Source organism: Nematostella vectensis, chromosome 11 (assembly GCF_932526225.1).
Source record: "Nematostella vectensis chromosome 11, jaNemVect1.1, whole genome shotgun sequence".
NCBI lineage: Eukaryota > Metazoa > Cnidaria > Anthozoa > Actiniaria > Edwardsiidae > Nematostella > Nematostella vectensis.
The window spans coordinates 8375672-8392065 of record NC_064044.1 but is presented as its reverse complement, the minus strand read 5'-3'; the positions used below and the strand labels follow the sequence as shown (position 1 = coordinate 8392065).

Genomic DNA, 16394 nt, shown 5'->3' with positions numbered 1-16394 from the left:
TTGCAAGCAGTGCCGGTAATGCTACATGGTCGATACTTTAGAAACACAATTGAGTCATTTTTATTACAAATAATGTCATGAGTTGAATTCCACAGTTTTTGAAGGGGATTAGATTCGCCGCTAAGATGAGCACCTCCCTAGACCCAAGATTTCTTACCGGGGTCCCAGTATCGTATCCAAGGGGGGGGGGGGGAGGGGTTTCGGAAGAACCACCCAACTCGACTGGGTGGTCCGCTCAAATAAAGAAAAATTGAGTACCACTGTGAGCTAGGGCGATTAACCTAAGAAAAACTAGTCCGCTAAATGGGTACACGAACCCCCCGCCCCCCCCCCCCGCCCAAAACCCTGGCTACGGGCCTGAGTGACGTCACGTCTCTTATCAACCACAGGGGGTCCAATCAGAAAGCCGTGAGAAAACGCCTAGGATTTCACTAAAGTGTCTTATTTGCAAAGTATTTTATAATCTATATCAAACCATGCGTCACGAAAGTCAGATGGACGGGCTTCCATTATGTTGTTTTATCAAACTCCTTCTACCCCCTAGTATAATGTATGCTCTTTCCAAGGGCCCCAGGAACCTTTCTTCTCCGCCGTCTTCCTCGCCTGTTTGTCTGCTGGCTTCTTCCCCGAGGGCACAGCACCACTCATGTAATAATCTAGTCGCTGCCGTAGTTTAGCAACAACATCCGGGAGTTTTTGGCTCATGTCGTGGCGTTCTTCGGGGTCAGCGGTAATGTTGTAGAGGGCAACCTCGATTCTATCCTTCTGAAAATGGTGAAGTGGGAAAGTCTGGGTCTGAGTGATCGGGCGTTGGACAATAACGCCCTCTTCTTTCTCACTTACTGTACGAATCTGTCAGTCGCACCCTTATTATTCCAACATAGGACGCAAGTTGTGATAAAATTTACAATAAACTAAATCTAAAGTTTTTTTTTAAGATGGACATAAACGCTTTCTCTCACACTATTGGAGGCTTTTTAACTATAACGATCGTGCATGCGAGCACCGTAAGAAAAGCAAGTATGCACTTATTGTAGTTATTGCTTCCACGTTAAAGGGGCAGCGTCATGGTACTTCGTATGTCTGGAGTCAGTGTTTGTTGCAGGCTTTTAATTCTCTACAAACAGTTGAATTTTTTAAAAGCTGTCAGTACCTTGTGCGCTATTGTATTGAAAACTATGTTTATTGACAGTTTGTAGTCATTTCCTTTGAATTTAAGTCGCCCACCTGTACCAAAAGCTCATAAGTCAATATTAGAATTTGACTGAAATTAATTGTTTCAGACCGGAGAGTTATTGCAAAGCTCTTACCGTGACACTGCCTCTTTAACTCACTCATATACAGTGACGAAAAATGCATTTAATTACACATCACAAATTTCACAAATTACCTTCCTCCAGTTTCTCCACCAGTGCCGACCCAGACTCCCACCAAGCTCAGGTGGCTTGAACCACGTGATATTCGGAACACCAACCAGGATCTTCATATCACCCACACGAAGAGCACTTCCCTCATACCCCAGGAGGTTTTCGTCGTGCAGGGGGTTCTGGGAAGGTGTGTCAATGTTTACCAGAATCTCCTTTCGGGGGGAGGGTGCACCGGTGGCTATTGTTTCCCAAACGTCCATCCCGTCCAGGGGAGGCACGCTGTCTCCATTCTCATGGACATCTAAACCTTGAAAACGATTATAAAAAAAAAAAAAATAATAAATAAACAGCGAACATTACCGTACAATGTCATTCATGGTTCATACTTCGGATCCGACGACCAGTTCCAGTTCCTTCGCGCCTCGCTTGTGCAGTATGGATTTAAGGAGCTCGTACCCTGAAAACCTTTTAATCTAGTCACCCACAATTTCTTTTGTGCAAAATAAGTTTTTGTGCAAAATTCCTGGTAAAAACAGTTGAAGCTCAGTCTTATTTGGATCAGTGTTTTAAGCTCCTACACCTTTTTCTAGTGTAGAAACTACAACACGCTATTTTTCTTTCTTACCGGCCAAAGCTGCCAAAGTTGGGTACCAGTCAGTAACGTGCAGTAACTCCTTAGACCGCGATCCTTTGTTCTTCAACATCTTGCTGTGAACAAAAGCCGCCCCCCTCACCCCTCCCTCCCAGAGTGTGGCCTTGTGCCCCCTGAGCGGCCAATCGTAGCCACCCCCGCCGGGGATGCCGCCATTATCTGTCGTAAAGATCATCACCGTGTCGTCCCATAGGCTGGCGGAAAGACAGGGTAGATTAGATCAAAGCTAGCTTAACAGTTGCGCTGATTTTGATTATGTCCCGTGTTCCCTCCTGAGCAATTGAGCTTTTGAATGTACAGTGCCGTAGCAGAAATATTGGAGGGGCACAATACAGAAACATTAAAAAATTATTTGGGGGGAAGGGCCTCGCCCCTACTGGTCATTTCCTTATACTTCTTGAAGATATTGAGGGAGGCACGTGCCCCCAGTGCCCCACCCCTTGCTACGGCCCTGATGTATTGATACATTGGGCATTTAAGTGCTATGAACAATTTTAGTCTTTGCACAATGTCAGTCTTTTAATCCCGGTGTAAGAACCTGTGAGTTGCGTCAGAAAAGCTTCTTATGTTTGGTAGAACGAATCATGAAGAAAAAGGAGCTGAATAGAAAGGTGTCCTCTGGAAATGGACCTTACACCGGGGTAAAGACATTCTTTGCCGCTACTGACCTCGTACAAGAGAATTCGACGTTCTGTGCCGTGAAATAATAGGGCATTCGCGCGCCGCGATCAACAGATACGAGTAAGCCTGGACCTACCCTTTTTGTTGAAGAGCCTGCGTCACGTTTCCAATAGCTTCGTCCACAGCGCTTACCATGCCTGCGTAGTGGCGCCTCAACTTGTTCTTGATGTGTTTGTACATGTCTACAAATCTTATCGGGGCCTGGGCGGGGTCGTGCACACATTGAAAGGGGAGGTACAGGAACAGAGGCTTGGATGGGTCATGAGCGGAGATAATTTCTTTTGCTCTCTGCAAGAAAAACCCTCCACTAGAAATGTGGAATCATACGATCTATGACATCACTTCTATCTTGCACAACTTTAGTCTGCATAGGTGTAAAAAAAAAAAAAAAACAACGGTACAAATTAAAGAATGTTACATCATATTACTGAACTCCTGAAATTGTATACACAATCTCCCCCCCCCCCCCCCCCCCTGTAGATCCACAATAAAAAAAACCTGCCTGTTCCTATCAAAAACAGTCACTTATGATGATCAGATCTTTGCATTTGTAAGCGCCCGGATTCTAACGTTGCGCGGGAGATATTGTCGGGTTGATATGCGAACGATAGGGGACGCTTATCAACATGACGTCGTTAACATGCTGATGTGATACTGAATGTAAGCTAATGGTACTGAATGTAAGGTTTGATACTGTGATACTGAATGTAAGGTTTTGGCAATTCTACAACATTGGCATTAATCGACACCATTGAATTGGGGGCCCCTTAAATACGTCCCAACATCCTGTTAGCGTATTCTTAACTCGAACCCCTCTCCGTAGGAGGCATGGAACTTTTTTTCTCGGATGACGTATTTCCAGAAAGTGTCTAACCTCTGAGAAAATATGAGCCGAGTACTCATTTTTCTTGTTTCTGACTGGTTCTTTCTGGTCGTGAAGGTCAAGAATACCGGACCGCTCGTGCGTGAAATGGTCTTCAGCACCGTTGTAAAACCCGTAGAATGTGTCAAATCCCCGGTACAGGGGAGTGTATTCCCATTCGAAGAAGCCCAAATGCCACTTGCCGACCATATGTGTAGCGTATCCTGAAAATAATCTTGTATCAAACAGATACTAACGAAATATTAAGATATTCTAGCTCTTTAATAGAGGAAAACGCTTATAAAAGCTTAAAATCTCGTCGTATGCAAACTATGCTCGTCCAAGACCCCACCTTCCCTCGTGGTTAAATTCCGAGAAAATCTCATTGTCTCATTTTGACCCCCCCTTCCACCTCAAGCTTACTCTAGAAAACTCCCCCCCCCCCCCCCCCCACTAATGCCACTATTTCTTATTATCCCTCTTTCCCTTGTCCTCCTCTATTCCTGAGCCGTTTCAGAACATTTGATGGAGATCCACATCCTTCCTCATTCTGAAAAAAAATTCTTCATCAAATTTATCAAACATGCATTTGGTCAATATAGTGAGTGACGTCCTCCCCCTATATCTTCCCCCAATTTCTGATTTACATTACCAGCTTGTTTAAGTTTCTTAGGCAGCAGAGTAAAATCCAGGGGGAGGCCGTAGGGCTCGGTTGGTTTGATGACGCCGTGCTGCAAACCTGAACAAAATTAATGGCAAAGGTCAACGTTGCGGGCCAATCAAATGGCTGATCTCCATGTTCCTTGGGCGGGTGCAGGGGAAACCTGTGATAATATGAAAAGCCAGGGACTGGGCCTCATTACTAAGATAGGGGCCAGGCAGAAACGAAGTAAATACTAAAAATAGGAACTGACAACCAGATACACAACAAAGTACATATTGAGATCTAAGCAAGCACAAGTATTGACATCCTCGGGGACTCAGGGCGCCGCGGAGATCGGGCACACAGGGAGCGCGCGAGAAGAAAGAGCACTGAAAGACGTCTTTTAGTGCTTTTTCTTTCTCGCGCGCTCCCTGTGTGCCCGACCACCACGATGCCCTGAGTCCCCGAGGAGAAAGTTATTAAAACCTTCATGAAACATGGAGTCTTTTTTCTTCCGCTGCAAGTCGGACGTTCGATTGCTCGATCACTTACTAGTCGTTGCTCAATTTTTTTTTTATTTCAAGATATTTTTTTCTTCGGAGTCGGGAGGTAGGGGGGGTCGTTACCGATCCACTATGTTCTCGCGCGACTTCCGAAACTGCGACTTCCGAAACTCTCGTCAATAAATTTCTTTCTGCTTAATCGTTTTCTGGCTTACAGGTAGCGTGTTTGGAAACGAATTCAGTGATGGCCATGGTATCCGCGTCAAGAATTTGAATGAAGAACGTCAGATTCAGCTGTGAGAAATAGTCGGCGAGAGCTCGCAGAACACTGAAAACTACAGTAAAAAAGCTTCGCGATCACTAACCTGTATGGATGGGGTATCTTCCCGACAGCAGCGCGCTCCGAGTTGGGGAACATATCGGTTGCACGTAGTAATTCTCAAGAATCGTCCCCTGCGCCGCCAGTCGGTCAATATTAGGCGTCTTGAGGTCGGTTATATTATGATATCCCACGTCACTCCAGCCTAAATCATCCACGACTACTAGCAGAATGTGCGGCGACTTTGAAGCGATGGAGACAGTGGACAAAAGAGCGATGGCTAGAGCGATAAGCACCGCCATCTTGCAAGACTATCACGCGCTTCTCTCGGGTTTACGAATTAAAGGAAGTCACGCAAAATATCATATCAATCAATCAATGGTTTATTAAACCCTTTTGAAGCCTAAGGGCTGGATTCCAGGACCCGTTAGAAGGACACGAATATTATTCAATACAATTGAAATTTAAACGTTGGAAAATCGTTCATGCGGTTTGTCCTCGCCACAATCGGGCAAATTGACTGGTGGTGACCGGAGCGTAGGACACGACCGTGGCTGGTTACCTAAACTGTGACCACCAATGGTCAAATAGAACCTGGGGTGAGCGAGCGGGAAACAGCTGAAAACAGTTTTAAAACGATAAAAAAGGAAAAACAGAATTGATAGAAGTGGACTCAAATCCGCGGTGAATCAAATATGTACCCACTATTGTATATGTCCCGATAAGGAAAAAAAAAAACGATGCAAAAAAACCCCGAGGTTTTCAAAACAGAGTTATTTTGACCTCTGTCACACTATACCGTATTTCAAAGGTAACATCAATTGACTCCCTTGGAATAGGAGAATCAATACACAATGCACACTATGCCTGGTTCCTAAGGTTGGATACTATCAGTACCTCAGGCGCTTAGTTGATAAGAAAGCAAGGAGAATAAAAGATGAAGAAGAATGTTCTTTTACCCTCTCCGTGACGCTCGCTACAGAGCTTAGTTTTGCTTACCCAAAACGCTAAAGCCCCGTGCAAACTGCGCCAGCACCTGCCAGCATTGCTGGCGAATTTTCGCTTGACTGACTATAGGACAAAGGAAATGTCAAAATGGGAAATGGACTTTCTGACATTTCCTTTGTTTTGTGGTCAGTCGAGCAAGAATTCGCCAGCAATGCTGGAAGGTGCTGGCGTAGTTTGCACGGGGCTTTACAACCCCAGCGCGCAACATGAGATTATCACGCAACACGCTAACAATCCAAGGTCGCAACATGAGATTGTCACACAGCACGCTAACAACCCCACCGCGCAACATGAGATTGTTACGCAACACAATAACAACCCAGCATGCAACATTCGATTGTCACGCAACAGGCTAACAACCCCAGCGTGCAACACGAGGTATTGATCTATGCCATCAATAAGTGGTGACAAGATAGAGCAGGTTCACAGTTTTAATCTCCTCAAAAGACCAGAAGGTCATATAGATAAGCATACTAAAACGAAGAATGCACATTACTTCTCTGTTAAAACTACAAATCATACAAGGTGAGTAGCAAGGATTTTCTGAGGGTTAGCGCATGGCGATTTTTTCCATAAAAGGAAAGATCGCTTTGTGGACGCCGAGGGAAGTGCGCTCTACCCCTTGCTACAGGCCTGTAGAGAAATGATAACTCCCCGTCTATCTTATTAGTCCAGTTACCTAAACCAAGAGATCATGATTTTTTATGCTCTCTTGCAAAGACCTTAGATGAAGATAAATATAGACCCATTTTCAATGACAAAGAAATCTCCAGAGGTGCTGAACCCATGTACCCATGTACGCCATTGTTCCGCCAACAAAAGTTTTAACTGGTCATTAGTGGTATCCGCATTACCATGAGCATGCAGCTGTTTTCAAATAATAAATTATTATCTAGTCCAGAAAAGAACTCGAAAAAATCACCAATTTCTCCTAAAAGCACCAACGGTTTTTGATACGCAATATATAATACCTTCTTCCTAATAACTAGCTGTGAAGCCAATATAGCGCGCAATCCGTTGGTCTTATGGCAAAAATTTTTCACAAGAACTTGACTAAAATGACTTGATCGCAAAAACATATTGGATATGATTTAATAAAGGTGCGTCATGTCTAACCTCATGTCTAATAAATTATATAATATAACATCAAATAAAAGCTGTTATAATAGACTTAAGGTTAAATACACCCATCGTTTAGAAAGATTTCGGTGATGCGTCACGTTGATCATATCAATTCTGCTCTGATATCCAAGTGGGCATGAAGTGCTCTGCCTGATTTTTTTTTTCAATTTAATTATAAACCCGATATACTAGAACCCAAGCAAGCATTCTTGAATACTTTTGTAAATGACGAAAAACCAGCAATTTACCGATAACACACTAATGTTTTTTAAACGTTTTAAGGATTAAATTTGTCAAGGTCGACTAGTGAAGTGTGCTAGCGTCATGTTTGTTATAGAACCTAATTGAATTTATACCCCAAAGTAATATACAAAGTTGAATAAACAAACATCTTCCTGTTGCTTATCCAAGAGAATCAAAACCGTCTCCTTCGTTAATAACTGGCAGTGTGGGAGTAGCACTTGTAGTGTCCTGATCTCTAGAGTCTGATGAACTTATAGAAGTTCTCGCATCGCCACCGCATTCCGCTGTGTCGGTGCTAGGCATTGCAAATAAATCCTCTTGACTACTTTCGACATCCCGGATCCACTTCATAATATGCTCATCCTTAGAGCCTAATAATTTCCCTTTTAAGTACGCTTCCGAATCACTGTTTAGTCTTTTTGCTGGATTCCTGTTCCGAACTTTTGCATTCCGGGGTAAAACTGGACTCGAAGGCAAACTTCGAACGGAAAGACGCGGGCTTTCGGCCTCAGCTAAACTTTGTCTTAAGCCATTGACAAAACCACCCCCTTTGACAAGCGGCTGCAAATCGAGACTTAAATCTAATCTCTGCTTAGAAGAAGGTGATAAATTGCGCGTTCTTTGACTAGATCCGAATAAGTTGAAGTGTTTCCCCCGCATTTGTGGACTCGGTGTCGGAGGCCGGTTTATCTGCCGGGTCTTCGACTTGCGAACATCTTTTATGTTCAGCGGTGGAAGTTTATTAATATCTGGAGCACTTCCCCAATTCCTCGCCGTCTGCAACCCCAAAAAATCCTTCCTTCGCAGCTCTGGGGTTCCAATTCGTGGATTCTTGTCCACCATATTCTGTTATGCTTCGCGTTATTGTGTTACTCTGGTTATTTACATGCGACGCTTAGTCCACTTCTAAAATCACGATCGACTCATCCTAAATCCTCGAACTTGAAGTTTTGGTGTGATTCATCGGAGGAAAGTACAATATCTCTAGATGACGATAATATAACTAAATCACTATGAGTATTAATTAACGGTCTTTATGTGAAAATCAGGTGGTCAGACCATTGAAGCAGAAAGTGCTAGTTAGTTATTATGTTACATCTCGTTATTACATAGGTGGCATTAATGGTGTTTCCTATGGCAACAGTGTCGTTTTCAAATTTATATAAAATACGGTAAAGTCATTTAGATGATGGATGAGGGCTTATCAAGGTGATTTTTTTACAGCAGGGTCGATAATTGATAGCTGGCGAAACGAGAGTAAACCAGTTACCCTGGGTTTTATTAAATCTTATTAGTCGGGCCACAAAGGTTACCTCTTGTCAAATAGTTATTGTCTACACAGGCCGGTAAACAGGTTTTTTTTTTTTTTTTTTTTTTGGGGGGGGGGGGGGGGCGAAATCCGATAAAGTGGACCCAATTTTTTTTCAGGGGGGTAAGGAGTGAGTTCTCTGATAAAAATCTGAAAAACCCCGAAAAAAACAAAAAGGGATTTTTTTTTATGCCTTTGCAATCCACGGGAACGTTTATTGTCGGATTTGGCTACATACCAGAGTGATCTAGCTTATGCTTTATAGTTTTGTCTACAAATAGCACGTGTAATGGTCGCGATCGGAAGCCTTTTGCACAAACGTGTAAGCACGCATACGATTTTTAGTTTCTTTACTTTCTCAATCTCGTGCGTATGGTCAAACTGAAATCAATGATAATATAATAGGTACAGTAACTAAGCTATTGTTACAATGCGCTAAATTACGATCATCAAAGGCACTAAATTACACGTCTAAATTGAGTAGAGTTCTGTTACTGTTGAATATTAGTTATAACAAACAAAAAGGTGGCACTCACCAACGTTTGCGGGTCTCTAGATAGGCTTCTAGTCTCGATTTATTGTCTAATATCAAATATGCAACGATATGCCTTGATACTTGTTTTAGCGCCCAGATTCAAGTAATCACCCCGTTAAATATATTATAAGCGCCACACGTCTAGTGAGCGCTAGATAAAGTAAAAAAAAAAATGTAAGAATGACCGAACGCGAGGCTTATTTTACTGCCCATAAGTTATTACTATTAAACAATGACAGAAAAGTACTGATCTCCTTTGGCGTTGCTTTTGTTTGATTTATTATGCTCTGAGTTCAAGGGAATGGGCGTATGCCGACATGGAAGGTAAAGCCGCCTCTTGACCATTTTTTAAATACTATAGCCACACTTGTCGTTGTGCTCCACGCGTGTATACCTAAACGGGGAGGGGGGGAGGCGGCATCTGTGTAAAAATGTTGTTTCCCATTTCCGTTTAATTTTCTTCTCATGGTTTACAAAACTAATAATGTATAGTAGGTTTTGTTACCAGGGGAGGGGTGGGTGATCATTTGTGTACCTTGCTAGCGGAGCTTTCTTCCTGTTTGTTTCTATCGGTTCACTTATGTGTGGCTCGTCTGTTCTTTCGCGTTCCCGTTTGTTTGTGTCCGCATGAGAAACCTCTGTCTGTTAAGCGTGCACAAAATTCTTTTTACAGTTAGCATGGGAATTCTCAACACGCGAAGCTGTATTTTGAAATTCCCTGCCGCAGCCACTCTGAGGTTCTTAATCATGCAAAATTGCTCGCTCTTGGGCTCAGTAGCAGATTCGTAGCTGATAGCCGTTAAAGTTTATTTTTGCTATAAATATTGCTATCAAACAAGACCAGAAGTCCGATACTCCAGAGTTTCTAAATAATACATGAATACTAGGCGAACAAAGCCAAGACAAGCACTGACAGGTTCAATTAATAACATGTGTCAATAGGAGCTTTGAACTTCTGCACTCTTGGTTAACTGTAATAACAGCATAAGACAACTTTAGGGTGTGTTTTTTTTCCTATCATTCTGGAATGAGTCATTCTGCTACAGGTAGCAGAATGGGTGGAATGGCCTTCATTCCATTCCGGAATAGGAACGCGGGATAAACAAATGAGAGTTTTTTTCTATTCTAATCATTCTTATTCCGGTATCACAAGTAAAAAAAATGTGCCCTTAGACTAGTTTAACAATTCATTCTTATTATTTTGTTTATTATGTATGGTGCTAGTTGTGAGCATTCTCATCAAAAGTTCTGGAAATCTGATTGCTTGAGTGTTTCTATACAATACAGTGTGAATTAATCCCTAAAAGCTGTCACACCTGTGATAAAAACAATTGGTTAAACCATGTGATTACCTCCAAAAACTTGGAGGTGACTAATGCTCAATGGCATCCGGTAGCCGCTGTCGGCAGATGTTTCTTCTGCAGACACTTACAAATGAGAATGCAAACGAACAGACACGACACAGATAAGTAACTGATAGAAACAATTAGGAAGAAAGGTCTGCTAGCAGGGCTTTATCTTTAGGATTAGCACAACAGCAATTCTTATCCCTAAGAAATAGAGCATTGGGTGAGGTTAAAAGTAACCATGTTGGCTTGTTGTTTAGGTACTGTTGATACGTTTCAGGTATTCCAGGGCCACCATTACAATGAGATCCTAAGGATAGCTCAATTGAAAGAACCTTTTAACATCCACAAAGGGATGGCAGTGGGTAAGATTTTATACCCTAATGAGATGATGATCAACTTTTATCATCTCTTATGAAAAGCCCCTAGTTTATCATGCTTCGTGTTATTTCTGCCATTTAATTAACAGAAGTCACTTGGGATACTCTTTTGGAGTTTTCTCTTGCTCTTTGCTGTCCTTTTTCAATGGAGTCAATTTAGCTTCAGCTTCACACAAGGTTATTCGTTTACTTTGTCCAAGAAAATGTCCAGTAGCCTCAAGAGTTTTAAGTGTAACTTCAACCTCATCGCCAACATTAAAGTTTCTAAAATAAATACAAAAAGTTTGGAAAAATAAGTGGAAAGAGAGTAAAAACAAGGTTTAAATGCAGTTGAAAACATTTTAAAAGGCCCATTCAAGCCATTGTATGACCTGGAACCATATATCCTGATCAACTGTAATTTTATATTACTTGCACATGTAGAGAAGCAACTTTTATTTACAGGTGCTTATCGTTAGACCGTGTTTTTATATGCCACTCTTTCAGCGGCGGACTTAGGGGTGGGCCCCGCCCCACCTAATTTAAGATATTTGATATTTGGCTTTGAAATAACAAAAAATATAAGGAAATACACGGACGAAAATTGAATCCAGCCCCCCCTTTCTTAAAACCCTTGCCTCGGACCCCCTTTTTGGAGCTCCTGGAACCTTTTCTCAAGCCTAATTTTCTGGTAGTTTCTCGGTGTTACAGAGCACCAAGATGGCGTCCATCACCTCTAGCTAAAGCACCAAATCGGCGACAAAGCACCACACAAATCACTACTCTCGCCGTTTGTCGCCAGATTGCACAAACATGAAGTCTTGTTTTATAAGCTTTGTCGGTACTGACAAACCAACAAACGCGTTTGAAGGCCCATAACCATCGCACAGAGGACTGACAAATCGCCAATGACAAATTTTGTCGACCTGTGGACTGACAAATCGACAAATCTGTTTCACGGCAGATAACCACCGCACAGAGCACTGACAAATCGACAAACGCGTTTAAAGGCATATAACCACTGCACAGAGGACTGACAAATCGCCACTGACAAATTTTGTCGACCTGTCGACTGACAAATCAACAAACGCGTTTAAAGGCACATAACCATCGCACAGAGCACTGACAAATCGTCACTGACAAATTTTGTCGACCTGTCGACTGACAAATCGACAAACGCGTTTAAAGGCATATAACCACCGCACAGAGGACTGACAAATCGCCACTGACAAATTTTGTCGACCTGTCGACTGGCAAATCGACAAACGCGTTTAAAGGCATATAATCACCGCACAGAGAACTGACAAATGAACACTGACAAATTTTGTCGACCTGTCGACTGACAAATCCGACAAACGCGTTTCACGGCAAATAACCACCGCACAGAGCACTGACAAATCGCCACTGACAAATTTTGTCGACTGACAAATCGACAAACGCGTTTAAAGGCATATAATCACCGCAAAGAGAACTGACAAATGAACACTGACAAATTTTGTCGACCTGTCGACTGACAAATCCGACAAACGCGTTTCACGGCAAATAACCACTGCACAGAGCACTGAGAAATCGCCACTGACAAATTTTGTCGACCTGTCGACTGACAAATCCGACAAACGCGTTTTACGGCAAATAACCACCGCACAGAGAACTGACAAATGAACACTGACAAATTTTGTCGACCTGTCGACTGACAAATCCGACAAACGCGTTTCACGGCAAATAACCACTGCACAGAGCACTGAGAAATCGCCACTGACAAATTTTGTCGATCTTTCGACTGACAAATCGGCAAACGCGTTTTACGGCAAATAACCACCGCACAGAGCACTGACAAATCAACACTGACAAATTTTGTCGACCTGTCGACTGACAAATCGACAAATGCATTTCACGGCACATAATCACCGCACAAAGCACTGACAAATCGCCACTGACAAATTTTGTCGACTGACAAATCGACAAACGCGTTTAAAGGCATATAACCACCGCACAGAGCACTGACAAATCAACACTAACAAATTTTGTCGATCTTTCGACTGACAAATCGACAAACGCGTTTCACGGCACATAACCATCGCACAGAGGACTGACAAATCGCCACTGACAAATTTTGTCGACCTGTCGACTGACAAATCGACAAACGCGTTTCACGGCACATAACCATCGCACAGAGGACTGACAAATCAGCACTGACAAATTTTGTCGACCTGTCGACTGACAAATCCGACAAACGCGTTTTACGGCAAATAACCACCGCACAGAGCACTGACAAATCAACACTGACAAATTTTGTCGACCTGTCGACTGACAAATCGACAAATGCATTTCACGGCACATAACCACCGCACAGAGCACTGACAAATCAACACTGACAAATTTTGTCGACCTGTCGACTGACAAATCGACAAATGCATTTCACGGAACATAACCACCGCCTAGAGCACTGACAAATCGCCACTGACAAATTTTGTCGACTGACAAATTGACAAATGCGTTTAAAGGCATATAACCACTGCACAGAGCACTGACAAATCGCCACTGACAAATTTTGTCGACTGACAAATCGACAAACGCGTTTAAAGGCATATAACCACTGCACAGAGAACTGACAAATGAACACTGACAAATTTTGTCGACATGTGGACTGACAAATCCGACAAACGCGTTTCACGGCAAATAACCACTGCACAGAGCACTGAGAAATCGCCACTGACAAATTTTGTCGACCTGTCGACTGACAAATCCGACAACGCGTTTAAAGGCATATAACCACCGCACAGAGCACTGAAAAATCGCCACTGACAAATTTTGTCGACCTTTTGACTGACAAATCGACAAACGCGTTTCACGGCACATAACCATCGCACAGAGCACTGACAAATCGCCACTGACAAATTTTGTCGACCTGTGGACTGACAAATCAACAAATCCGTTTCACGGCAGATAACCACCGCACAAAACACTGACAAATCGCCACTGACAAATTTTGTCGACCTTTCGGCTGACAATCCGTCAAATCTGTTTCACGGCAGATAACCACCGCACAGAGGACTGACAAATCGCCACTGACAAATTTTGTCGACCTGTCGACTGACAAATCCGACAAACGCGTTTAAAGACATATAACCACCGCACAAAGCACTGACAAATCGCCACTGACAAATTTTGTCAACCTGTCGACTGACAAATCCGACAACGCGTTTAAAGGCATATAAGCACCGCTTCTCAGTTAGCTAAAGTTATGAAGGGATTTGCACTTGATTCGCTATTCGCATGCGTCAAGGATAAGCTTGACCCTAAACAGTTCTCTGTATCAGGGAAGTCTACTGTGCTGGCCCTGGTGTATTTTCTCCATTGCATCCTTGAATCGCTTGAAAGAGGCGAAAATTATGTGCGCATATTTTTTGCCGACTTTTCAAAGGGCTTTGACTTAGTCGACCATAACGTCTTAATGTCTGAGCTCGACCTCCTGGGAGTCAACGAGTATCTCCAAAATTGGATTGCTGCCTTTCTCACAGCCCGACCACAGCGCGTCAAAATCAGTGGCCACACCTCATCGCCTGTGTTCCCTAATGAGGGCGTACCACAAGGCACTAAGCTTGCTCCACTATTGTTTGCTATACTTGTAAACAGGCTGGCGAGCACTTGGCCATATCGTCGATTTCTCAGTGCTCTGTGCAGTGGTTATTTGCCGTGAAACGCGTTTGTCGGATTTGTCAGTCGACAGGTCGACAAAATTTGTCAGTGTTCATTTGTCAGTTCTCTGTGCGGTGGTTATTTGCCGTAAAACGCGTTTGTCGGATTTGTCAGTCGACAGGTCGACAAAATTTGTCAGTGGCGATTTCTCAGTGCTCTGTGCAGTGGTTATTTGCCGTGAAACGCGTTTGTCGGATTTGTCAGTCGACAGGTCGACAAAATTTGTCAGTGTTCATTTGTCAGTTCTCTTTGCGGTGATTATATGCCTTTAAACGCGTTTGTCGATTTGTCAGTCGACAAAATTTGTCAGTGGCGATTTGTCAGTGCTCTGTGCGGTGGTTATTTGCCGTGAAACGCGTTTGTCGGATTTGTCAGTCGACAGGTCGACAAAATTTGTCAGTGTTCATTTGTCAGTTCTCTGTGCGGTGATTATATGCCTTTAAACGCGTTTGTCGATTTGCCAGTCGACAGGTCGACAAAATTTTGTCAGTGGCGATTTGTCAGTCCTTTGTGGGTGCTTATATGCCTTTAAACGCGTTTGTCGGATTTGTCAGTCGACAGGTCGACAAAATTTGTCAGTGGCGATTTGTCAGTGCTCTGTGCAGTGGTTATATGCCTTTAAACGCATTTGTCAATTTGTCAGTCGACAAAATTTGTCAGTGGCGATTTGTCAGTGCTCTAGGCGGTGGTTATGTTCCGTGAAATGCATTTGTCGATTTGTCAGTCGACAGGTCGACAAAATTTGTCAGTGTTGATTTGTCAGTGCTCTGTGCTGTCGTTATTTGCCATGAAACACGTTTGTCGGATTTGTCAGCCGACAGGTCGACAAAATTTGTCAGTGTTCATTTGTCAGTCTTCTGTGCGGTGGTTATATGCCTTTAAATGCGTTTGTCGATTTGTCAGTCGACAGGTCGACAAAATTTGTCAGTGCTCTGTGCGATGGTTATGTGCCTTTAAATGCGTTTGTCGATTTGTCAGTCAAAAGGTCGACAAAATTTGTCAGTGGAGATTTGTCAGTCTTTGTGCGATGGTTATCTGCCTTCAAACGCGTTTGTCGATTTGTCAGTACTGACAAAGCTGACAAAACAAGACTCCATGTTTGTGCAATATGGCGACAAACGGCGAGAGTAGTGATTTGTGTGGTGCTTTGAGAATTTGTCTGAGAACACCGATTTGGTGCTTTAGCTAGAGGTGATGGACGCCATCTTGGTGCTCTGTAACACCGAGAAACTACCAATTTTGTTGAAAATACCCACACACTTTCTGTTTTCTCCCGCATTAGCAATCTTGGTACTTCTGATACATTCACTGTATTTTCTCAAGATTTTTTCTTAAGCGAGGTTGACAGCTATGCAACTGAGTTCCAAGAATAAACACAACTCTGCCACTTCTCCATTTATAAACTTACTTGTGCAATGGATGTGTTTCTACGGCATGAAACTTCCAACCAAAATCGACGTAAACATCCTGTGCTTTATCTCTTGCAACAACGTGCATAACTCTGCCTTTTAATCGCTTCCCCGCCGGCCGTCCCAGCTTTACAAACTGAGAATTTCGCAACAACTCGTCAAAGTTTTCTACATCATTAGCTTTTGCATTGTATAGCCTGCCAAGAATCGGTCTTTTAACAGCAGAAAATACTCTGTCCAAGCTTATTCGACCTAATGTGGCGGCCGCCATGATAGAAACCCTGTTACTTTTGAACAGCGGTATAACTATTGGATTTCGATTTCCACAGGGAACCCA

At 43.0% G+C, this 16394-nt stretch overlaps 3 protein-coding genes across 3 annotated transcripts; all 3 read right to left on the bottom strand.

Moving 5' to 3' along the window:
* Positions 1-44: 44 nt before the first annotated feature.
* On the bottom strand, positions 45-5635 carry LOC116602018 (arylsulfatase B). Its single transcript, XM_048734763.1, has 7 exons — positions 5074-5635; positions 4215-4301; positions 3575-3786; positions 2777-2988; positions 1993-2213; positions 1391-1674; positions 45-765 (listed from the first exon to the last, which is right to left on the bottom strand). The coding sequence occupies exons 1-7, from the start codon at positions 5327-5329 to the stop codon at positions 541-543; spliced, it is 1497 nt and encodes a 498-aa protein (XP_048590720.1). The 5' UTR covers positions 5330-5635; the 3' UTR covers positions 45-540.
* Positions 5636-6448: 813 nt separating this feature from the next.
* LOC116602070 lies at positions 6449-8743 on the bottom strand. Its single transcript, XM_032363181.2, has one exon. The coding sequence runs from the start codon at positions 8241-8243 to the stop codon at positions 7560-7562; it is 684 nt and encodes a 227-aa protein (XP_032219072.2). The 5' UTR covers positions 8244-8743; the 3' UTR covers positions 6449-7559.
* A 1291-nt stretch (positions 8744-10034) lies between these two features.
* LOC5518371 (28S ribosomal protein S28, mitochondrial) lies at positions 10035-16358 on the bottom strand. The gene is made up of 2 exons (XM_001638334.3): positions 16057-16358; positions 10035-11234 (listed from the first exon to the last, which is right to left on the bottom strand). The coding sequence occupies exons 1-2, from the start codon at positions 16326-16328 to the stop codon at positions 11063-11065; spliced, it is 444 nt and encodes a 147-aa protein (XP_001638384.2). The 5' UTR covers positions 16329-16358; the 3' UTR covers positions 10035-11062.
* Positions 16359-16394: the final 36 nt, after the last annotated feature.